Here is a 24,424-nt window from a genome sequence, read left to right on the forward strand (position 1 = left end):
AAGAGTAGAGTCCTGGCCCCTAGCCCTGCCAGTGTAGCAGAAATGATGACGGATGATGATGGCAGCAGCAGCCGTTCTTCTATGCGTGAGTAGCTTAATGTTGTTCTAGTGTAATTTACGTTGAGTAGGCTAACCACGTTATTACATTAATGCATGTAAGGTGAACTAGCAAACATCATCATAGCTACATGAGGCTGTCTTCTTGTTTGATGGCAGATACTCCCTTCACCCTGGCCAAAAAGGCTAAAATGACCAAAGAAAAAGTGGAAAACAGTTAAACATGAGAGGTTTTTGGACAAAGTTTGTGTTTTTCCATTGCACTGCTTCCAGCCAAGAGTGATACCATATATGCCCCATAGCTGCAGAAAAGGCTAACATTGTTATCTTTTTACAAAAAAAACAGCTGAACATGAGAGGTTTTTGGACCAATTTTGTGTTCTCCATTCTTTAAGCACCGGTTTGAGCACCGTTTAAGCACCGGCACCGTTTCAAAAGTACCGGTTTGGCACCGGTATCGGATAAAACCTAAATGATACCCATCCCTAGTCATAACCTCTTACCTGAACTTCAGTTCACCTGACACTCGGACCGGCGGCTGCCTCGGGTCTCTCCTCCTTCTGCCCCCCCTCTCACTTGTTAATTTTACTGAATCTGTGGAAGCTCCGCCATAGCCACCACTAAACAACGGAGTTATTTTTACACACCGGCCAGCATCTGGCCAATCCACCACCTTTTATTGTTTATACCGTTACAAAAAGAATAATCCTCGGGCCACCGAGCAAATACCCGGTATGCCCAATGGCCAGTCCAGCTATGGTCGTGCCATCAGTTAACCTTTCGCGTGCCAACTGTGGCACACGTGCCTAGGGTTGCCGACCCCTGCTGTAAACGGACCAAACGTCAGTCAGGAGAACCACCGAGATAATCCATCCACAATACAAGGTTAGTTATTAATATACTGCTGCTTGGGCTGGGCTGTAGTTACGTCGTAAGGGTTTAAAAACTGAGCTTTAAAATGATTAGTGGTAATAAAAACCGAGAGAAGCCGACAGTGATCACTGACTGTTTTTAGGGGCTTGTTGAGATTAAATAGAACAAGTGTCATGGTCCTGGGTCGGTGACCCCAGCGCTTTTAGTTTGTTATCATTTTCTAGTTTATTATTATGATGATGATTATTATTGTTTGAGTTCTATGTGTTATATTCGGTCTGCCTTTGAGTCTGCGTCTGTGTCTCTGTCTGTCTTTGGTGTCACCCCGTCTGTTTGTGAAGCTGTCTGTTTAGTTCTGTCTTGTTTGGTTCCCCGTGTTTGAGTTTCCTGCTTTATTGTGAAGGTCTCTGTCTGATGTGAGTGTGTTCACTTTACATTTCCCTCGTCTGCGTCTCTCTGCTTCTCATCCCTTTGTCGTATGCTCCCAGGTCTGTTATTTTTAGTTCCCCCAGTTTAGGTGTCTTCAGTTATTTGTCATGCCCCACTGCTTGTTTGCCACTACACCTTTGTAAATAAACCTCATTAGCATCTCATCCACTGCTTGCATCTTAGGTCCTTCTTCCAACTCCACACGGCTCGCCTCGGCGGCCATGACAACAAGATACAAAGCATTAAAACATTTTAAAAACACAACAGCCTTATTAAATGCAGACTACTTTGGGCCCGGAAGCAGAATTCATCACGTCATCACTTAAAGATCGGATTGCTAAATGCTGTGTAATTGCTTCTATAGTAGTTCAGTGTGTGCATATGTGGATTTGTAAGAGGGACATCAGCATTTTTTTTTCGCTAATGCATTTATAAAGGCATAATAATAGGTTTTTTTGCAGATAATGACAACATGCTACACTTTTTACAGGACCTGATGCTTTCTAAAAGTTAGAATTACTAATACCATGCATGTGTCAGTGAGAAAATAGAGAAAAGGTTTGTAGTTACAGCTGTGACCAAACGATAACTCTGCAACATGTAACATCTTGTATATGCTGTGATGAAGGCCCATGAATAAAAACTGATACATCATTGCGTTTACATATCCACTGGTATGTAGCCCGCATGTAAGGTGAAACGTCTTCAAGAAAACTACAAGCTCCTTAGACTACGACAACCTGGATGACTGAGAACCTTCACAGTCATAAGTCCCATGAATGTGTCGAATCTTCTCACCCACAATTGCTTTGCCAAAAGGCAGATCACACAAATCACGCTTAACTGTCATGAAACGCTGTGCGGCAGGCAGGAGTTGGACCCAAAATGCAGGCACTCAGGCACAAGGTTTAAACACAAAGAACTCAGCTTTATTCGCTGGCAGGAGAAAGTCATACAAAGCAAACTAAACTGGAAACTCGCAAACTAAACCCACAGGGAGATCCACACAGCATGAGGGACAACGCGACACTGACTCAGAGAAACACAGGGTTTAAATACACTGGGGAGTAACGAGGGGAATGAGACACAGAAGGAGGGCACAGCTGGGAGAAATCAGGACTGACGAGAAAAGCAAAGCAGGACACATTCACATAAGACACGGACCTTCAAAGTAAAACAGGAAGGATCACACAGAGACGCGAACTTGACACAGTGGAGACAACAACTAAGAAACACAGACATAAACCATAAGGCAGAGGACTCTAAGAACCGAAAGACACAGAGGGGAACTCAAACATGCAGACACAGACTTACACAGAACAGAGGGGACACAGAGAAACATGAAGGGCAAGGGATCGAAACTAGAAACCATAGAATAACTCACACAAGTCCAATAATACAAACATCACAAAGAACTAAAAATGCTGGGTCAGGAGACTCAGGACCGTGACATTAACGGCTCATTTGGAAGTACTGATATCTGCTAATCGGCAACCCTGATGAAAAAATACATGTGGGCTGAGCTACATATGTAAACACAATGATGTATCAGTTGCTATATGAATACAGTAGTGATGGGTCGGTTGCGAACGAAATGGCTCTTAGAGCCGGGTCTTTGACGTGAACGACGTGAGCCGGCTCCTTATCACGAGCCGCGTTTTTTTTTCTTTTTCTTTCTCTCACCCTCTCTCTCGCACTTTTTTTCCCGCTTCACTCCGCACGCGAGCCTTGTGCTTTACGCTGGGAAGAGGGGGGAGGGGCGGTAGTTACACTCAGTAGCACAGGAACGGAGCAGGAGGGAGAGACAGAGAAAATTTGTAAAAGGAAAAAGCTGAAAATTTAAATAGTTAAAAGTTGAAATGTGAATAGTTGATTTTTGTATTATATGATTTATTTATTACATTTTATGTGGAGTGAATAAATAAAAGTATATTTACGGTGGCCCCTAGAGACAAAGCACGTACAAACTTCAAATCACGTACAAACTCCAAAACATGTACAAACTCCAAAACACGTAAAAACACGTACAAACTCCGAAGCATGTACAAACTGCAAGACACGTAAAAACACATACAAACTGCAAAACACGTAAAAACACGTACAAACTCCAAAACACGTAAAAACTCAGAAGCACATAAAAACTCAAAACGCGTACAAAAGACAACAGAAGTGCTCCAGGATGCTAGGGGCAGTGTTGAGCTTTTGTTACCTAGTGGCTACACAAGCCAGCAAGTACCAACGACCGGATTTGGTGTGTGGTAATAACAGGTAAAGGAACTTTTTTTTTTTTATTATTTGACTATATATGAATGCTTGTGTATAAATACACAAACAATACACATATGCTTTCATGCTTTCAATTGTGTAATTTAAGTGATCTAGGTAGCTCTGTTTTGGAGGTTCAGTTCATGCTAGAAATGTGTTTTGGAGTTTGTATGTGCTTTTTGGAGTTTGTACGTGTTTTGTCTCTAGGGGCCACCGCATATATTTATATATAAACATATATAAATAAAACCACTTTTTTTTTTTACATTAGTAATTCCTTTTTTGCATAATTTTATATTATTGTTAATAATAAATGAATTAAAGTAACAAAACAACCTGAAGAGCCAGTTCGGAGCCGAAAGAGCCGGCTCTTTTTAGTGAGCCGAACCGAAAGAGCCGGTTCTCTAAAAACGCCGGAAATCCCATCACTAGTGGGGAGTGAAGCGGAAAAAAAGTGCGAGAGAGAGAGAGGGTGAGAGAAAGAAAAAAAACAAACACGGCTCGCGATAAGGAGCCGGCTCACGTCGTTCACGTCACGGCTCTAAGAGCCATTTTGTTCGTGACCGACACATCACTAGAAACAATGGTGGACCAGCCACAGGATCATGGGCAGGCAAGGTTCTCTGATGCACATGGGGAGTGGCTCAAACTGCCAAAACATTTAATGATCAAACTGCTATGAGACATATGAGTTAGAGTCCATTTTAACGCCCAACGATAGGGATTGGAATCCCAGTAGTCCAGCAGTCCAGTTCCTTGAAATCGTTAGTCTGCCTGCCTATCGATCCCACTGCATCATACTGCTAACACAACTTCAGCTCTTCGCAAGGACCTGCAGAGACAGCATGCTAATGCTAAGCTAGCCAAGAACCCAGAGTGATGTTAAAGCTCAGTAAATGCTGACTCCAACACAGCACCGTGATAAAGTGAGCTGTCCATTGCGATGAATCCAGCTGCCTTCAATACGAACTTCAATACGAGGTAGCAAACTGATGAGCAGTCAGGCTGCAGTCTCCATTGCTACCTGTTCATGTTTCTACAGTAATCAATGAATGTGGCATCACTTTAAAGTCTGGTTTTCATCCTTGATTTGTGTTGTTGGCTTTGTTTTCATACATAAATACTAAGAGAAAGATCATGCATGTCCTCATTAGGATATGGATTTGTATTGGTAGCCTGTAGCCTGGCTGTACAGGCTGTAGCCTGTAGGTAAAAATGGAAGGTTGCCTGACTGGTTTGATGAATAATGGTTTGGTTTTTTTTTGACATCACGTGATGGGTACATGTGCATCGCTTAACTGAAAAATACCTGACACCTGGATGCACTATGGGAAGAAGGTAAGTTGGTGAAAGTAATATACTATTTTGGCAAATGAAACACAGTTTCATGGAAACAGTATTCCCCGATGGTCTCTTTCATTCAGTAGGATAATGTGCCGTGCTACAAAGTAAAAATAGTTGAGGAATGATTGAGTATATACATGTACATGTATATATATATATATATAGAGAGAGAGAGAGAGAGAGATGTGTTTGTGTGTGCGTGTGCCGATGACAACCAAGTCTGATCTATGGAGTCCCTGTCTCACAACTTGCAGCACCTGATCTGTTAACATCTTGGTGCTATTTACAACAGCACACCTTCCGGTGTCTAGGGGAGTCCATGCAGGCCTATTTGGACTCCAAACAGGCCTGCATGGGGGAACCAACACAATACTAGGCAGGTGGTATTATGCCTGATCTGTGTAAACTTAAAGTAAAGCCAGTAGGGATGGGTATTGATAAGATTTTCACGATTCCGATTCTATTCTTGATTCTGTTTAACGATTCAATTCTTTATCGATTTTCTTATCGATTCTTTTTAAACAAAGGAGAACACTAAGGTCGATTAGCTTAGAACTTTGTTTTATATCTTCTCTTTGAACAAGATAGAAATTTAGGAGTAACATGGCCTTACAAACCCAACAGTGAGATCTTAAGAGATCCAGCCTATGGCTCTTCAATGGGGTGTCACAGGGTCCCCAGGAAAAAAAACTGTAAATGTAAAATAATAAAATAAATATTCTTCTGTAGCAATAACAAAGCATAACATAAATTATTCTGTAGCAATTACACAAGAATATCCAGTAATGTCCCTGCCTACAATTAAACACATTCACTTACCGAAAATCGGGGGCATCTGCTGTGGCAAATGGGTGCAAGCCTTTTACCACAAACTTAGTCACTGCTCGGTGACATTCGTCTATCCTGGCCTGAAAGGAGACGCTAACGGTAGGCTGCAGCGAGAACTGCCAGCATCTGAGCCATCCAGACTCTGTCTGTCTCTCTCATCATGGTCACCTAAATGCACAGTAATGGCAGGTTTTGTAATAAGGCAGATCTCACTTATATAATATGCACTGTTAGTTGATTATTTACCTGCCGCATTACTGTTACCGCTGCTGCTGGGTTGAGATTCACGAGTCCGGAGCGGAATTAAAAACATGACATTCATTTAAGGTCATCACGTGTTTTGTGAGCAAATGCTTTTGCGTATTCGTAGTGTTTCCTCCCTTAAATGAAATATCTACTTTTCAAATTGCCCTGTTGCAAGTATAACTAACCTTTTGAGCATTTGAGCTGCCATGTTTCCTACCAGGTAAATGACACTCCGCAACGTGGTGACGTCATTCGGGGCGATTGGAATTGATAAGGGAATCGTTTGCAAAAATGGCAAACAATTCCAAGGAATTGAAACAGTGGGAACCGGTTCTCAACAAGAACCGGTTTTCGATACCCATCCCTAAAAGCCAGTCATCCTGCTGTTTTGCATGAAATGTTTTTCAAGAAATTGATCCATCATTGTATTTTTCTATATATATATCTATACCTATATATCAACTCTTTCTGTCAGAAAACCATCTTGTCTGAGCTGCTGACTGTCATGTTTCGGCCGTGTGGCAGGCAGGATGAGGACCCAAATTGCAGACTCACACACACGGGGGATAAACTCAAAATGCAGCTTTATTGCTGATAAGTGATAAACAATAATGATGATACAAAAAGCAATACAAAACTACACTAAACTGGGAAAAGCTAAAGAAACATATACTGGAAGACACGGGGAGAACCACACACGGCATGAGGGAGAACGCGACGCCGAACAGAGGAAGACGCAGACAGAAATACACAGAGGGTTAACGAGGAAAGTGGGAACACACGGGGAACACAGGTGACACAGATAACCATAACGAGACACTGACGGGAGACGGGCAGAGTCAAACAGGAAGTACAGAGGTTCAGACAGGAGGAGAGAGAGCACGGGGAAAAACACAGACATAACGGGCTGGGGAAACATGGAACAACCACAAAGGGAGACGAGGGCTCATAAATACAGAGAGGGCACACAGGGGGGAGAGAGAGCACGGGGAAAACTTAGACATAACGGGCAGGGGAAACATGGAATAAAACATAAGGAGAGACGAAGGCTCACAGATACACAGAGGGGCACACAGGGGGTGAGAGTCACAAAGGGAACGCACATAAGGAACACCACAACAGGGCAACTCAGAAAACATGGTCTAAATAAGGAACGAAATACAAAAATACATGGAAACTAAGAATACTGGGCCCACATGGCCCAGGACCATGACATCACCCCCCCCTAAAGGGCTGGCTCCCGACAGCCCAAACCCGAGAAACAAAAACAAAAACAGAAAACAACCCACCCAGGGCGGGAGGCGGGGGACCAGGACGGAGGGACCAGAACGGGAAACAAAACAAACAACAGAAAACACAGGAGCACATGACCATAGTCAAAATAAAGTTCAGGGGGCCGACCCAGAGCCCACAGGCACAAGAGTTCACGGGTCACACGGTCGGGGGGCCGACCAGGCGGGTAGCACAGGTGGCAGAGCTGGTCCGGAGGCCGGCCGTGCGGAAGGCAGCGGCGGCGGCGAAGGAGACGACGGAGCAGTTCAGGGGGCCGGCCGCGCGGAAGGCAGCGGCGGCTCTCCAGTGTCAGGCGTGCTGGCCATGGCCCGGCGGGCACAGGACCAGACGAAGCACAGGCTGAAGGCTCTGAGGCTGCTGCAGCTGACGAAGGCTCTGAGGCTGCTGCAGCTGACGAAGGCTCTGAGGCTGCTGCAGCTGACGAAGGCTCTGAGGCTGCTGCAGCTGACGAAGGCTCTGAGGCTGCTGCAGCTGACGAAGGCTCTGAGGCTGCTGCGGCAGACGAAGGCTCTGAAGAGGAGGCTGCGGCAGACGAAGGCTCTGAAGAGGGGGCTGCGGCAGACGAAGGCTCTGAAGAGGGGGCTGCGGCAGACGAAGGCTCTGAAGAGGAGGCTGCGGCAGACGAAGGCTCTGAAGAGGAGGCTGCGGCAGACGAAGGCTCTGAAGAGGAGGCTGCGGCAGACGAAGGCTCTGAGGCCGGGCCAGGCGAGGTTGCAGAGGCTGAGGCCGGGCCAGGCGAGGTTGCAGAGGCTGAGGCCGGGCCAGGCGTAGCAGAAGCACAGGCGGATGTAGCCGGGCCAGGTGATGACGAGGCGGTCGCAGATGGCGGCTGGACAGGCTCCTCGGGCCCTCCAGCTGATGCGGCGTGAGGCTGAACGGGCCCCTCGGACCCTCCAGCGGAGACAGGAGGCTGAACGGGCCCCTCGGACCCTCCAGCGGAGACAGGAGGCTGAACGGGCCCCTCGGACCCTCCAGCGGAGACAGGAGGCTGAACGGGCCCCTCGGACCCTCCAGCGGAGACAGGAGGCTGAACGGGCCCCTCGGACCCTCCAGCGGAGACAGGAGGCTGAACGGGCCTCTCGGACCCTCCAGCGGAGACAGGGAGGTGCTGGCCGGGCTCACTGGAACCCCCAGCGGACGAGGTAGATGGCGGCGTGGGAGCCGCGGAGTCCTGGATGAGCTCATCCGAGCTTCCAGCAGGAGCTGAAGTAGAGCCAGAGAGACCTGAGACCCCTGGCTGAATGTTGAGCTGACCAGCGGACCGTACTGCTATCGGGGACTGGGCTACAGGAGCTACTGGGGCCTGAACTGAAACAGGCGGCACTGGAGCTACTGGGGCCTGAACTGAAACAGGCGGCACTGGAGCTACTGGGGCCTGAACTGAAACAGGCGGCACTGGAGCTACTGGGGCCTGAACTGAAACAGGCGGCACTGGAGCTACTGGGGCCTGAACTGAAACAGGCGGCACTGGAGCTACTGGGGCCTGAACTGAAACAGGCGGCTCTGGAAACTGAGCTGAAAGTGGTTGCGGGGTAGGTGACACTGGGAGCTGAGCTACTGGAGACCCAGGTGACACTGGTGTACTGGGGTGAAGGCAGCGAGGACGCAGTCTCTCTCTTAAGGGAGGATCGAATGATTTAGCGATAAACCTAGACGGGAAAAGATGCCGATGCTGAAAATACCAGGCAGCGGGGGCTTCCAGGAGGGTAGCTGACTGAACTGAGCGTGGCTGCGAGGGAGCTAACTGAACTGAGCGTGGCTGCGAGGGAGCTAACTGAACTGAGCGTGGCTGCGAGGGAGCTAACTGAACTGAGCGTGGCTGCGAGGGAGCTAACTGAACTGAGCGTGGCTGCGAGGGAACTAACTGAACTGAGGGTGGCTGCGAGGGAGCTAACTGAACTGAGGGTGGCTGCGAGGGAGCTAACTGAACTGAGGGTGGCTGCGAGGGAGCTAACTGAACTGAGGGTGGCTGCGAGGGTGCTAACTGAGTTGTGAGGGGCTGCGAGGGAGCTAACTGAACTGACCTGGGAGGAGAAACACGAGCAGGAAAAGGAGCAGGCTCAGAAAAAACTGTCCGAGAAATGGCAGGCTCAGGGTCGACAAAAATAGCTCTATCAAAGATGAACCCGCCGTCCACTTCATGTTTTGTAGTCTTAGCATTGTCCGGTTTATGGCGGCGGGCGCGCCGCCTCCTTCGAGCAGAGGAAGCTGGCGCGATGGGCGCTGATGGCGCCAACACAGAGGGTGACGTAGTGGTGAGTTCCCCGTCGTCCGCCTCCATCCTTGCCAGAAATGAGGCAGGCGAAAAATAGCCTAAGCGGATCGGAGACGGCGAGCGGCTGGTAGGCTGTGCAGCAGGTGAGAGGTCCTCCTCCGGGATGAGCCAGGGTTTCCGCCGGAGCTCGTCCTCCCGATAAGCCCGTAACACCTGCTGCCGCTCTTCCTCGCCAAAGTCTATGGCTTCCGTTGTCTCCGTGCGCCACGCCGTGCGGCCAGACCGCGGTGAAGACGCGGAAGCCGGCGGGGTGCGGGCGGAAGGTGTGTCTGTGGCGAGCCTCACCGTTCCAACTCTGACCGCTACTGGCTCATGAGACAGCGGGGAAACGGCGCAACGGCACGGCTCTGGTGAAGGTGCACGCCCACCGGGCCGCTGCTCCTGCGGACGGAGTTGGAGGGTGGAGACGAGAAAGTCGCTGACGAGGGGGTGCAGCGTCTCCCATAACCAGGGGAACACAGATACGCACACCCCTACTTGGCGGGCGAACTCCTCTCGTTCCTCCTCACTGGAACAGTGCAGCCACTTGTCGCAGAGAGACTCCACTGTCCGGACGATCCCCCTCCTCCGTGTCGCTGGGTCCGACATGTTCGCGTCGTCCTGGAGGTCCGCGGAGGGGTTGTGAACTGCTGGGTCCATGTTGTGGTCGCGTTCTTCTGTCATGTTTCGGCCGTGTGGCAGGCAGGATGAGGACCCAAATTGCAGACTCACACACACGGGGGATAAACTCAAAATGCAGCTTTATTGCTGATAAGTGATAAACAATAATGATGATACAAAAAGCAATACAAAACTACACTAAACTGGGAAAAGCTAAAGAAACATATACTGGAAGACACGGGGAGAACCACACACGGCATGAGGGAGAACGCGACGCCGAACAGAGGAAGACGCAGACAGAAATACACAGAGGGTTAACGAGGAAAGTGGGAACACACGGGGAACACAGGTGACACAGATAACCATAACGAGACACTGACGGGAGACGGGCAGAGTCAAACAGGAAGTACAGAGGTTCAGACAGGAGGAGAGAGAGCACGGGGAAAAACACAGACATAACGGGCTGGGGAAACATGGAACAACCACAAAGGGAGACGAGGGCTCATAAATACAGAGAGGGCACACAGGGGGGAGAGAGAGCACGGGGAAAACTTAGACATAACGGGCAGGGGAAACATGGAATAAAACATAAGGAGAGACGAAGGCTCACAGATACACAGAGGGGCACACAGGGGGTGAGAGTCACAAAGGGAACGCACATAAGGAACACCACAACAGGGCAACTCAGAAAACATGGTCTAAATAAGGAACGAAATACAAAAATACATGGAAACTAAGAATACTGGGCCCACATGGCCCAGGACCATGACAGCTGACAACATTATACACTGATTTGTAAAAGATCACCTTTGCATTATGACTATTCCTTTTTTAATGTTATTAATGTCCTGTTGCAAGCACAGATAATCTGACCTCAAGGGAAATTATGCCTTTGATATTGATACATTATAACTCCCTCATCTGTGTGTTTGTGTGCGTGTGAGTGAACGCCCATGTATGCCCAGTCAAGATTTTGACTTTATCTTTCCTGCAGCCTGCTGTGATGTTGCCACATACTGACCAAATGAGGCAGGCAGACTCATTTCTTTACAGCCTGTCACAACACTGACAGCCCCAGGGATCATACCTGATGTGGGAGCACAGAGAAGGAAGCAGGTAAGTAGTTTCATGAAAATTAGATTATATCTGTCAGATTTTGTTTTGCATGGTGGTTTCTAAGTGGAAAATGACAATTACAGTCGCAGTTTGTGCACCTTATCACACTGCAATTACAGCCTTTTCTCTAAAGCCATTTCATAAATAACACTGTCCAGGAAATAAAGTCTGTTTGCAGAAGTGATGCTGGTGGGATATCTTTCTGATCTCCTGTGGCTGTGTGAAAAACACGGTGATTATTTTGGAGGAGAGTGGCATGAAAGTCAGTAAAATACCAATTTGAAGGTCACAACCTTTCGTTGATCTGAGCAGATGGACTGGTTTGTGATCTGAACCTTTCACTTGTTGGGTCAATGAGTGTGAGTGATGCTGTGCAGCACATCCAAACAAGGGGAATTCAAAGACATGAAAACTGTGTCATATGAAAACAAGGGGAACAAGTGAATTCCATTATGTCTTTACACATTCCAACCTTATAGGAATTCTATGGACAGATGCTAATGCCTACAGACTGCAAGATTTTTTAATCCACTTAGCAAAATGCAAGACATACGTATTGCATTAAAACCACTAAAATAATATTAAATAATTAATTTAATGAATTACCTCACAATAAACTAAATAAACAGATGATGAATATGTATAGTTAATATATTTAAACTCTGGCAGCCAACTTAAACTCTACATCTTATATGGCAACGCTATCCTAAAGAAAGGATAGTGACATAATATTTAAACTTATTAAACAACTAAGATTTTTTAGTTATGCTTATTATTAAAATTCATACATTTTAACAAATTAACCCCTCCATGAACATAGGCATAAAAATATACTGTGACTTCTTTTTAGCGTTCTTTGTAGAAAAACACAAACATTACAATAACCTGTTTACCTACGTAAACAGGTTATGCAGCCCCATTTCAACATGCTAACAGCTCTGATGTGGCTGCAGTTAGTATTATGCTCGTTATTAGCTAATGTTAACCAGTGTTAACCAATGTTAACCAGAAAAAAAAAACATAAATGTGTAAATTTACTGAAAACATTCTGGTAGCTTACTGCCCAGACTGTCCCATAGTTAGAAAAAGTTCTTTTGCTGATTGATGAAAAATTTCTAAAGTAACAACTGTCATTGAATTGTTTATCTGTTACTTTACTACTCTGATGTAGTATGAATCACTATGGAGGAGATCTTTATCATTAGGCAAAGTTGTAAAACTAATAAAGCAGAGTTAATTCAAAAATGTATGCCCTCCTTCATATTTTCCAAAGTCGTCCAGACGGCTGGATTGGAGTCTTCGCTGGGTTGATTCTGCCCTCCGGACCTTATGGTTGACAGTAGTAGATAGATTCTCCAAAGCGGCACACTTCATTGCTCTAAAAACAAACTTCCCACCACCACGGAAACAGCCAAGGTTTTAACCGAGCATGTCTTCAGATTATACCGTTCGTTGATTTTGGATCCTGCTTTGCTTTCTGCTTTTTACAGGGCTCAGCGCGGGCCGGGGGTGGCTCTGTCGCCAGGGGTCGACCCTTGACGGGGGGGTGGCGTCATCGTCTGAGTAGTTTTCCACGGCATCGGCTCCTCCCCTCTGGGTGGAGTCTTTGTTGTTCCTCACCTGATGGCAATCATACCGGCAGTATTTATGACCTGCGCACACAACTAGTCTTCGCCAGATTATCTGCCAACTTTGGTCAGTTCTCGGCCTCACGTCTGTTCCTTGGTGTATCATTATGTGTCAGCATCTGGAACCCACCTATCAAGCTCTCCTGGATTCAAGTTTGCAGCTGCCGGTAACCTCTCCCTTTTCAAACTGCCAGTCTCTCCTGCCTGCCTCCCTGCATTGCACGCAGTACCCACCTGGACCTTTGTCTCCTGCCTCCCTCCTCCAAGCAACCTCCACCTGCAAGCACGTAAGGCAGCTCAGTGTAATAATTCTCGGATGCACTCGCAGCTCTCTGTGGAATTCCCCTGACTGCTCTCTCCTCTGTTTCAGTGCCCTGGCCAGCCACAGTTTCCCCTGCTCTGTCCCTGCACCCAGTCGTCCCTGCAATCTAGTCATAGTTCTGTTATGGTCATAGTTTCTCTTTCCCCAGACATCTAGTTTACGTTCCTTAATACTAGTCTGAGTTTTCTGTTAACTTCCTAGCCTTGTGAATAAAGACTCTTTTGTTACACCGGACCTCAAGCCTCCGGTTTTGAAACTGCACTTGAGTCCATCCCATTTCAACGGGCCACTGTTGTCATGAATTGCTGTGCAGCAGGCGGGAGTTGGACCCAAAATGCAAGACTCACGGACTCAGGGGATGAACTCAAAAATCGCAGCTTTATTTGCTGGTAAGACAAACATACAAACTAAACTGGGAAACAACAAACTAAGAACTCACAGGGAGATCCACACAGCATGAGGGACGACGCGACACTGACTCAGAGAAACACAGGGTTTAAATACACTGGGAAGTAACGAGGGGAATGAGACACAGAAGGAGAGCACAGCTGGGGGAAATAAGAACTGACGAGACAAGGAAGCGTAAACTGAACACATTCACATAAGACACAGACCTTCAACGTAAAACAGGAAGTATGACACAGAGACGTAAAGCAGGAAACACATAACAGTCACGCCTAAAACAAAACACTGACAACACCGAATCGTAACATGGGAAAGATATTGCAGACTGAGCAATAATGCGTTTCTTGCATTTCTCATGGGTTCTAATGGGGGCCTTTCTTAAAATGACTGGTCCCAGTAACAAAGGCGCTTGTCGACTCAGAAATCGAGGGAAAACCAACAACACACCCGGCAGAACATTATGTTATTTACACAGGTGCACATAAGTGGTCCGCAGGTGCGCATTCGCTGTCAAAATAAAAGACGCGCACCAAATAAGAAGTTGCAACACGCGTTTGCGTCCATATAAAAGGCACTGAATGCCCAGAAGACAGTGGAGATTATTGTGGACTTCAGGAAGCACACAGCCCCACTCCCCCCCATCATCCTGACTGACACCCCCATCACCTCTGTGGACTCATTCCGCTTCCTGGGTACCACCATCACCCAGGACCTGAAGTGGGAGCCCACCATCACCTCCGTCATTAAGAAAGCCCAGCAGAGGATGTACTTCCTGAGGCAGCTGAAGAAATTCAACCTGCCAACACGGACGATGATGCAATTCTACACTGCAATCATCGAGTCCATCCTCACCTCCTCCATCACCGTGTGGTACGCTGGAGCCACTATCAGGGACAAACAGAGACTGCAGCGTGTTGTGCTCTGCTGAGAAGGTGATTGGCTGCAGACTCCCATCTCTGCAGGACCTGTACACCTCCAGGACACTGGGGCGTGCAGCTCGGATCACGGCTGACCCTTCTCACCCTGGACACAGTCTGTTTGACCTGCTCCCCTCAGGCAGGAGGCTCCGGTCCATTCGCACCAGAGCCTCTCGCCATAAGAACAGTTTCTTCCCCTCTGCTGTTGAACACATGAACAATAACCGTATGACTGTCCCCGCCACTAACACATGACCCTACGCTGTGTCACTGCATCATTCCATGTTTGGCACTGATCACCACCTGCACTCATGTATATATCATGTATATATCATGTATATATATATCTATCTACTTAGCACTTTTAATTCTTATTCTCATTTTTATTTTCATGTCTATTTAAGCTTAATTTATAACAGTATGTTTGCACTGAAGCACCGCAGCAATTTCCTAATGTTGTAAACCTGCTCAACATTTGGCAATAAAACCCTTTCTGATTCTGATTCTGTTTTTGTCCGCTAGAGTGGGATTTTCACGGCACATTCTGCACCAAATCTCTGTGCGTTCATCATTTGTTTGAAGCCAGCTCACCTCCTGCAACCACTTTTCCAAGAATACGTGCTTCTTTTGTGGTTCGGACTCCTTCTGACATTTCTTTGGAGGTGGAGGAAAACCAAAGTAATTGCTTAAAGGAGCTTGCTTCTTCGACATCTTTAAGAGTTCTAAACAAATGTCTGTCCTCCTCCAGAAAATCTTATGTACGCAAACACGCCTTGCAACTTCTTATCTTGTGCGCGTTTTTATTTTGACAGCGAATGCGCGCTTGCGGACCACTTATGTGCACCCCTGGTTATTTAGCTTGACATATTGCAGCCACAAGAAATTCTTTTGTCCATGAAACCATAAAGCTGCACTTTCTTTTTGCCTTATAGTCTGATTTGTCATAACTTTTCTGTTTTGTGGTAAGCTTTGGCTGTCACTTCTTCACCCCGACCTGTCTTATTTGGCTCAGCAGAACTAAAATATATATCCTGCTGCTTTTACACACGCACTCACATAATGCTCAGCGATTCTCTGCGAGATCAACCTCTCACATGTTTAAGCTTGCTGCGGGAGATTTCACTTGTCAAGCTAACGATTGATAAGACAATGTCAGAGGAATTGGTGCACAAATTATTGTCACTCACCAATCAGTGCTGTCGCTCTCTATACACAGTTTGCGCGATTGCAAAGTGAAAGCAAAAAACAAGCGCAAATTCAAACGCGATTTCAATATGTCACATATTGACAGAGGCTCACCGATGCCAATGACATAATTACCCAGCTACATTTCCGAAAGAATGCAAAAGCATTGACATATATTTTTCCTTCCTATGATAGCCCGGTGGGCAGGGCAGAGATAGATTTTGGTAGCCCAACTGGAAAAATTGCTAGCTCCGGGACGTCGGGCTAGCGATTTTGCGAGCCCTGTTTTGTAATGACGCCAATTCAGTTTACAATAGGGTTCATTCGCTCGGTCATCAGGTGGCAGTATCCTTGTACACTGAGGAATAAACGGCCATTAAAAGAACAGAAGAAGAAGAAAACATCTGCACATGCACGGTACGGATTGGGTAGACCCGATTTGTACTTTCCGACTTTGCACATGCGCAGTAAGGATCGGGGAGTCCCGATCCATAACTATCTTTTTATTTTTCATTTTTGTCTACATTATATTGAAATGTTTCATTATTGGAAACATTATAAGAGATTCTTATTATTCTTAACACCTTAACAGATACTCCGGTACGGATCGGGTAGTGACATCCGGTGTACGCTTCGTGGTCCCATATATCCCACAATTCAAAGCGCGGCGGTGGGTGTGGATAATTTTGCCGCAAAATACGGCAGAAGGCAGAAGGGAGCGGCCAAAGAGTGAACTGTCAAAAGTAAGTACCGAATATCATGTCACTTATTTATGTGTGAATGTTTAATAATGAAGAACATTAAAACATTACTGTTGGCCACATATCGGCAAAGTTATGTGACATTAGTGATGTTTGTACTTTCAGCGTTAACTTGGTTTTAAAGCCTTTACTTTAAAATATATATATAGTTGACCTTAATCTTACAGAGAATGTGATGATTTTATGGATAATTAAAGTCAGTCATATATCCACAAACACAACAAGCTGAAAGTCTGCTGCTCGGTTTGCAGTCCTGAATATCACGGCACAAGCAGGATTCACTGCACTGTTAATGTTAGCTATGTTATATTGCTGCGTCTGTTCGGTGTTGTCTAGCCAAACGGCCTTTAACATGTGTTTGAACAAGCTGATGGTTCACTCGTTAAGGTGAAAGAAAGATGCTTTAATCACAGGAGTCACACATGTGTCCACTGTTCCATCTGGGAACTCTTCTTGTTTAGCACTCGTAATAACACAAACACTAAATCCTCCTTCTCTTGTGCTGTTTTGTAGCAGTGTATACACCTGAGACTGTCACCTGTCTCTCTGTCCTGCACTCTCTCTGTTTCTTTCTCTCTGATTGTGTAATAAAAGTATGAACATGTATTTATGATTTACACTTGTGTTTGAATCCTGCAGCTTTTCCATGTGTGACAGCTGCAAGTGTCCAGAGTGAGGACAGATTGAGGGACCCACTGCTGCACATCATCTGTGAGGCTTTGCACCCCTGATGATCCACCAGGACAAACTCAGCAGTGTGTGAGGAAGAGGAGGAGAAAGAGCCAGCAGCAGCTAACAGATGGAGAGAATAGACAGACTGTTCCCTGTTTGTGAAGGACTGCTAGAAAAGTTTAAAAGAACCAATTGTCTGTCCTGAATCAGTCTTATTAGGTAATGTTCAAATAATTTTATCATTCCAGTGTTTTCAGTGTGGGAGAAAGTACTCAGGGCCTTCAAGTTAAACACTATGAAAGGCAGCAACAAGTTTAATGTTCATGTGAGGAGAAAACTCTTAGGAGGCAAGAAACACAGACTCAAAGATATTGCATGTACATGGGCGATGCCCCGACACGATCCGATCATTCTGCTCTAACGTGTGCACTAGATGTGTCACAGAGGAATCGCGCGGGGCGTCAGCACATCCTTCATTTTATACTCAAACAGCTTTCACAACAATAGGTGTGGCATGTATAGAACTCAACAACAACTCTTTAAAACCGTTAGCTTATTTGTTGAAACAGAAAAAAGGCGTTTAACGGTCATAGCACATATTCTCTGCACGCAATGTCTCACTTCCCTATTCTGCAGTTGTACAACTCATAAGCTCTTCTTCCTTTAAATGAAGCTACAAAATAAACATGACACAAAACTCAAAATCTCCCAACAGTTCAGAAACCTAAAGTATGTATCAGGAGCAGAATGGACCTAAAAATAAATGTTTGTTTCAGTTCTATGAAGCTTTGAGTATTTTGGATTAGTAGCACTGCTGTGTTTGTTGCATCATGTTGCTGTAATTGTTTATATGCTTTATATATTCTGAGGTAAGTTGATCTATACTGTTACATCATATTCTATAAGGATGTTATGTGTTTGTATACTTTCTGCCCAGTTTGACCCATTTAGCAGAAGTCAGCCTGTTTAAGGCCCTGATATCTATTCTGTATGACTTAAAGCAGTTGTGACATGGTCTGATTTTCTCACCCAATAAAGGAATATTTAATATATCAGTCTACTCTTCATTCTATCAGAAACAGTTATCACAGCTCATACATTTTCTTTTTACACATATACAGTGGGGCAAAAAAGTATTTAGTCAGCCAACGATTGTGCAAGTTCCCCCACTTAAAATGATGACAGAGGTCAGTAATTTGCACCAGAGGTACACTTCAACTGTGAGAGACAGAATGTGAAAAAACAATCCATGAATTCACATGGTAGGATTTGTAAAGAATTTATTCGTAAATTAGGGTGGAAAATAAGTGTTTGGTCACCTCAAACAAGGAAAATCTCTGGCTCTCACAGACCTGTAACGTCTTCTGTAAGAAGCTTTTCTGTCCCCCACTCGTTACCTGTATGAATGGTACCTGTTTGAACTCATCATCTGTATAAAAGACACCTGTCCACAGCCTCAAACAGTCAGACTCCAAACTCCGCCATGGCCAAGACTAAAGAGCTTTCGAAGGACACCAGGAAAAGTATTGTAGACCTGCACCAGACTGGGAAGAGTGAATCTACAATAGGCAAGCAGCTTGGTGTGAAAAAATCAACTGTGGGAGCAATCATCAGAAAATGGAAGACATACAAGACCACTGATAATCTCCCTCGATCTGGGGCTCCAAGCAAGATCTCATCCCGTGGGGTCAAAATGATCATGAGAACGGTGAGCAAAGATCCCAGAACCACACGGGGGGACCTGGTGAATGACCTGCAGAGAGCTGGGACCAAAGTAACAAAGGTCACCATCAGTAACACACTACAACGGCAGGGAATCAAATCCCGCAGTGCCAGACGCGTTCCGCTGCTGAAGCCAGTGCATGTCCAGGCCCGTCTGAAGTTTGCCAGAGAGCACATGGATGATACAGCAGAGGATTGGGAGAATGTCATGTGGTCAGATGAAACCAAAGTAGAACTTTTTGGTATAAACTCAACTCGTCGTGTTTGGAGGAAGAAGAATACTGAGTTGCATCCCAAGAACACCATACCTACTGTGAAGCATGGGGGTGGAAACATCATGCTACGGGGCTGTTTTTCTGCCAAGGGGACAGGACGACTGATCCGTGTTAAGGACAGAATGAATGGGGCCATGTAGCGTGAGATTTTGAGCCAAAACCTCCTTCCATCAGTGAGAACTTTGAAGATGAAACGAGGCTGGGTCTTCCAACATGACAATGATCCAAAACACACCGCCCGGGCAACAAAGGAGTGGCTCCGTAAGAAGCATTTGAAAGTCCTGGAGTGGCCTAGCCAGTCTCCAGACCTCAACCCCATAGAAAATCTGTGGCGGGAGTTGAAAGTCCGTGTTGCTCGGCGACAGCCCCAAAACATCACTGCTCTCGAGAAGATCTGCATGGAGGAATGGGCCAAAATACCAGCTACTGTGTGTGCAAACCTGGTAAAGACCTATAGTAAATGTTTGACCTCTGTTATTACCAACAAAGGTTATGTTACAAAGTATTGAGTTGTATTTTTGTTATTGACCAAATACTTATTTTCCACCCTGATTTACGAATAAATTCTTTACAAATCCTACCATGTGGATTCATGGATTTTTTTTTTCACATTCTGTCTCTCACAGTTGAAGTGTACCTCTGGTGCAAATTACTGACCTCTGTCATCATTTTAGGTGGGGGAACTTGCACAATCGTTGGCTGACTAAATACTTTTTTGCCCCACTGTATGTATATATATATATATATATATATATATATATATATATATATATGTGTGTGTGTGTATGTATATATATATATATATATATATATATATATATATATATATATATATTAGGGGTGCAACGATATTCGTATCGAAATTGAACCGTTCGATACAGTGCTTTCGGTTCGGTACGCGTATGTATCGAACAATATACATTTTTTAATTTATTTTATCAACTTTTCTTCTGACGATGCTGTCTGTGTTGAGCGCTCAGTGAATCTGCGTTCGACTGCTCCGCCTAGGCTGCACTGTCGGATACAGATCCACTGAGCTCCACCCACAGGCATTCAATCAAGCTAGCGAGACAGAAGCTAAGCTCATTGCAACATGGCAACTGCCTCGATGCCTCCCGAAGTCGAACCTCCTCCACCGTCATTGAAATCTGGCGTTTGGAACTTTTTTGGCTTTCGTGTGAAGTATCACCCTGATGGTAAGCGCGTTGTGGACAAAACTACAACAGTATGTCGGATGTGCCACGCCATGGTTAATTACATCGGTGGGAACACAACAAATATGAATGCACATTTACGCCGACATCACCCTAGTGCAAAGACGAGTGAAGGCAGACCAAAACAACAACAAACACACGTGCTACAAACTTTGTCGGAGTCATTTAGACAGCCGTTAGCGCATGATTCTAAGAGGGCAAAAGAAATCGACAGGGCAATTGCTACTTTTATTGCTGCCGACATGCGACCCTTTTCTGTTGTAGAAAACACCGGGTTTCAGGAAATGCTGAGAGTACTTGAGCCCCGTTACAGTATTCCTTCACGAACCTATTTCACCAATATCGCAGTTCCTGCTTTGTACAAGGAGACAAAAGCTAAATTAGAGACGGCAGTGTCAGCAGCACCCGCTGTTGCTCTGACCTCAGACGGCTGGACGTCAAGAGCTACGCAGAGCTACCTCACTGTCACCGCACATTACATTGATCCGGAATGGCAGATGAAAAACTGTGTTTTGCAGACACGCCTGGTCGAAAGTCACGCCACTGACGACTTAGCCAAAGGTCTCTCTGAAGCTGTGGAAGACTGGAAGTTAGTGCGACCAAATGTGACAATACCTGTAACTACTGACAATGCTAAGAACATAGTTAATGCTGTCACAGCTGCTGGGCTGGGGCCACAAATCGGATGTTTTGCTCATACAATTAATATAGCTGCTCAGAAAGGAATGGCAGTGCAGAAGGTTTCCCATCTCCTAGCAAAGATGAGAAGAATTGTCTCTTTCTTTCACAGAAGCACAACAGGATGTAATGTGTTTATGAAAAAACAGCAACTGCTGCAGCTTAGTGAAAAAAAACTGATTCAAGATGTTCCAACTAGGTGGAACTCCTCTCATGATATGATGGAAAGATACCTTGAACAGCAAGCTGCAGTGTATGCTGCTATGGCCGACAATACTGTGAAGAAGAGTATGAAGAACATTCAGAATCTAACTCAGGAAGAACATGCACTGGCTGAAAATCTTGTTACAGTCATGAAAACCCTAAAAACTGTGACAGTCATGATGTGTGAAGCGTCATCTCCAACAGCATCCATGATCCTGCCACTTAAAATGAACATCCTGAACTCTATGGCGCAGTCTGGTGATGACAGCCCAGCAGTGAGAGATGTAAAAAAAAAAACATCAGGGAGGACCTGGAGAAGAGATACGCTGATCCTGCCCTTCAGAATTACCTACACAAGTGCACAGCTTTAGATCCTCGATTCAAGTCCCTGCGACACTTGGATAATGTCACTCAGCTGAGAGTCTATGGAGCACTCACCACAGAACTTGTCTTGAGCATTGAACAAGTAGGTTTTTTGTTTTTTTTTTTGAAATTTTATTTAGCTACTGCTTGATTTATAAATATTATTTAAACAAATACAATTAACAGTTTGGTTGTTTATATTTCCTCAGGACCAAGCCGCAGGCACCACAGAAACTGCGACCTCCGCAGAGACTCAAGCAGCAAACTCTTCAGATTCACCATCAGCATCTCCACCAGAGAAAAAGTCAGCCATGAAGGAGTTGTTTGGAGAACTGTTCATGTCACAGGAGCCAAGGACCAGGTCTGCAGCTGAAGTGGCAGAGGAGGAAATTAACTTGTACAGGTTAGCAGACTGCATTCCCACAGATGATAACCCACTGAGATGGTGGAAGGAACATCACAGCTTGTACCCTCATCTTTCCAAGTTGGCACAGTGTTACTTGGTTGTACCTGGAACCTCTGTCCCAAGTGAGAGGGTGTTTTCCACAGCAGGTGACATTGTCACAGCAAGCAGATCTGTACTGTCAGCAGAACATGTGGACATCCTAATTTTTCTGAAGAAGAACATGGAAATTGAGTAAACTATGTTTTGGTTTGTATTTAACAGGACCGTTTATTTAAGTTGTTTATGCTGTATATGCAGCTAAGTGCTAGCACTCCAGAAGATGAGTGTTAGGGGAGGTCCATTAAAGAGTGATTCATTTTATGGGTACCTGATTTGTTATATATGCTGCTGAGAATATACCCCAGAAGAAGGGTATAGAATAGCTTTTATTTGTATTTATTTTTTATTCTTTACTCTTTACATGGTGTTTTTTTTTTGTTTGTTTGTTTTACATGGTGCCAAGTCTGCACAACAGAAAATATGTGAAGTATAGCTTTACCAGATTTAAGTTTTCATGTGTTTTCTGTACACTATAGAACATGGTTCTAAAAAAAAAATTTCATGCCAGGGATTGGGTGTGTTTGTTTTATATTCTGCCAAGAATAGAAAATACCGTCAGGGATTCCCAAACAATGCAGAACTGTATGTGGTTGATACTTTGTTTTTAGAACATTTCAAATGTTTAAAAATATATTTAGGAAGGCCTTTCTGTGCAATACATATTTTTATTTAAGTTGTTTTTGTTGTATATGCAGCTAAGTGCTAGCACTCCAGAAGATGAGTGTGAGGTGAGGTCCATCAGAGAGTGGTTCATTTTATGGGGACCTGATATGTTCAATATGCTCCTGAGAATTTACCCCAGAAGAAGGGTATAGCATAGCTTTTATTTTGGAAAAGGACATTTCTCTGAAATAAACTCGTTTCCAAACTCTTTTATTCTTTTATTATTTTGTTGTTTCAGCAACATTTCATTTAAAAACTGTATTTTGAGTTAAAATAAATATTTATAATCTTAATAAATTACAAATTAAAAAAGGCATGAACATTTTTATTGTATCGAAAAAATATCGAACCGTGACACCAAAGTATCGAACCGAACCGAACCGTGAATTTTGTGTATCGTTGCACCCCTAATATATATATATATATATATATATATATATATATATATATATATATATATATATATATATATTAGGGGGTTCAATGATACACAAAATTCACGGTTCAGTTCGGTTCGGTTCGATACTTAGGTGTCGCGGTTCGATAATTTTTTCGATACCAAAAAAAATGTTCATGCCTTTTTAATTTGTCATTTATTAAAATTATAAATATATATTTTATCTCAAAAGTACAGTTTTTAAATTTAATGTTGCTGAAACAACAAAGTAATAAAAAAAATAAATCTATCTGATCGAGAAATCACTCATCTTTGGAAAAGAGAGTTTATTACAGAGAAATGCCTCTTTCCAAAATAAAAGCTATACTATACGCTTCTTCTGGGCTATATTCTCAGCAGCATATTAAACATATCAGGTCCCCATAAGGAGAATCATGTGCTAACGGCTGTCTAAATGACTCGGGTAAAGTTTGTAGCATGCGTACTTGTTGTTTTTGTCTGCTTCCACTTGTCTTTGCACTAGGATGATGTCGGTGTAAATGTGCAGTCATATTGGTTGTGTTCTCACTAGTGCTGTCAGCGTTAATCTCGTTGAAATGACGTTAACGCCACAACACGGCAAATCTCCGTTAACGAGCTACCGCGGATCGCCCCATGCGTGGGGCTGGACGGCCAACACATTAACGAGCTAACTGCGCTAACGCACTAGTTCCCACCAATGTAATTGAGCATTGTGTGGCACATCCAATATACTGTTTTACTTTTGTCCATGATGCGCTTACCTTCAGGGTCATACGTCACATGAAAATCCAAATAGTTCCAAATGCCAGATCTGAATGAGGGTGGGGAAGGTTCAATTTGCCATGTTGCAAGGAGAGCTTACCTGCTGCTCTCTGGCAGGTAGCTCCATGCCCTCCTGGGTTTTAAATGCACCTTAGAACACACATGCATCAACACTACAATGAGCGGGTGGAGGGAGGTTTGGAGTCTTCTCTCACCCCCGCTCTCTGCGACCTGCTGGAGCGGGGGGGCTAGGAGGAGGAGTTGGCCGTCCGACTGCGGTCTGGAGTGTGGGGCCTCCCTGCTGCTGCGGAGTCGGGGCGGTCTGCCTCCCCCCACCGCAGGGAAAAGGGTAACACCACCTGGGTCTGGGTGCAGTTCCCCCCTCCAGGGGCAAGGGTACCTAG

General features: G+C 45.0%; 2 protein-coding genes and 1 long non-coding RNA gene across 5 annotated transcripts in view; 1 reads left to right on the forward strand and 2 right to left on the reverse strand.

Moving 5' to 3' along the window:
• LOC309716923 (uncharacterized protein) overlaps positions 1-1,994 on the reverse strand; it is a 74,681-nt gene extending 72,687 nt beyond the window's left edge. For both annotated transcript variants that reach the window (XR_014279545.1, XR_014279546.1), the window contains exon 1: positions 561-1,994. The gene's annotated coding sequence lies outside the window, so the exon portion shown is untranslated. The remainder of the gene's footprint in view (positions 1-560) is intronic.
• On the forward strand, positions 10-18,240 carry LOC309716932. 2 transcript variants are annotated; one of them, XR_014279578.1, is made up of 6 exons: positions 10-85; positions 11,205-11,326; positions 13,071-13,241; positions 13,325-13,665; positions 16,376-16,526; positions 17,184-18,240. It is a non-coding gene; the product is annotated as an uncharacterized lncRNA (long non-coding RNA). The 2 variants fall into 2 exon arrangements; XR_014279579.1 differs by lacking the exon at positions 10-85 and adding an exon at positions 3,065-4,962.
• On the reverse strand, positions 5,276-10,951 carry LOC309717971 (uncharacterized protein; the record flags this gene model as incomplete). The annotated part of the gene is made up of 3 exons (XM_082552912.1): positions 8,142-10,951; positions 7,672-8,075; positions 5,276-5,316 (listed from the first exon to the last, which is right to left on the reverse strand). The coding sequence occupies exons 1-3, from the start codon at positions 10,271-10,273 to the stop codon at positions 5,276-5,278; spliced, it is 2,577 nt and encodes an 858-aa protein (XP_082409038.1). The 5' UTR covers positions 10,274-10,951.
• Positions 18,241-24,424: the final 6,184 nt, after the last annotated feature.

Source organism: Aulonocara stuartgranti (genome assembly GCF_965226115.1).
Source record: "Aulonocara stuartgranti genome assembly, chromosome: 11".
Classification (NCBI taxonomy): domain Eukaryota; kingdom Metazoa; phylum Chordata; class Actinopteri; order Cichliformes; family Cichlidae; genus Aulonocara; species Aulonocara stuartgranti.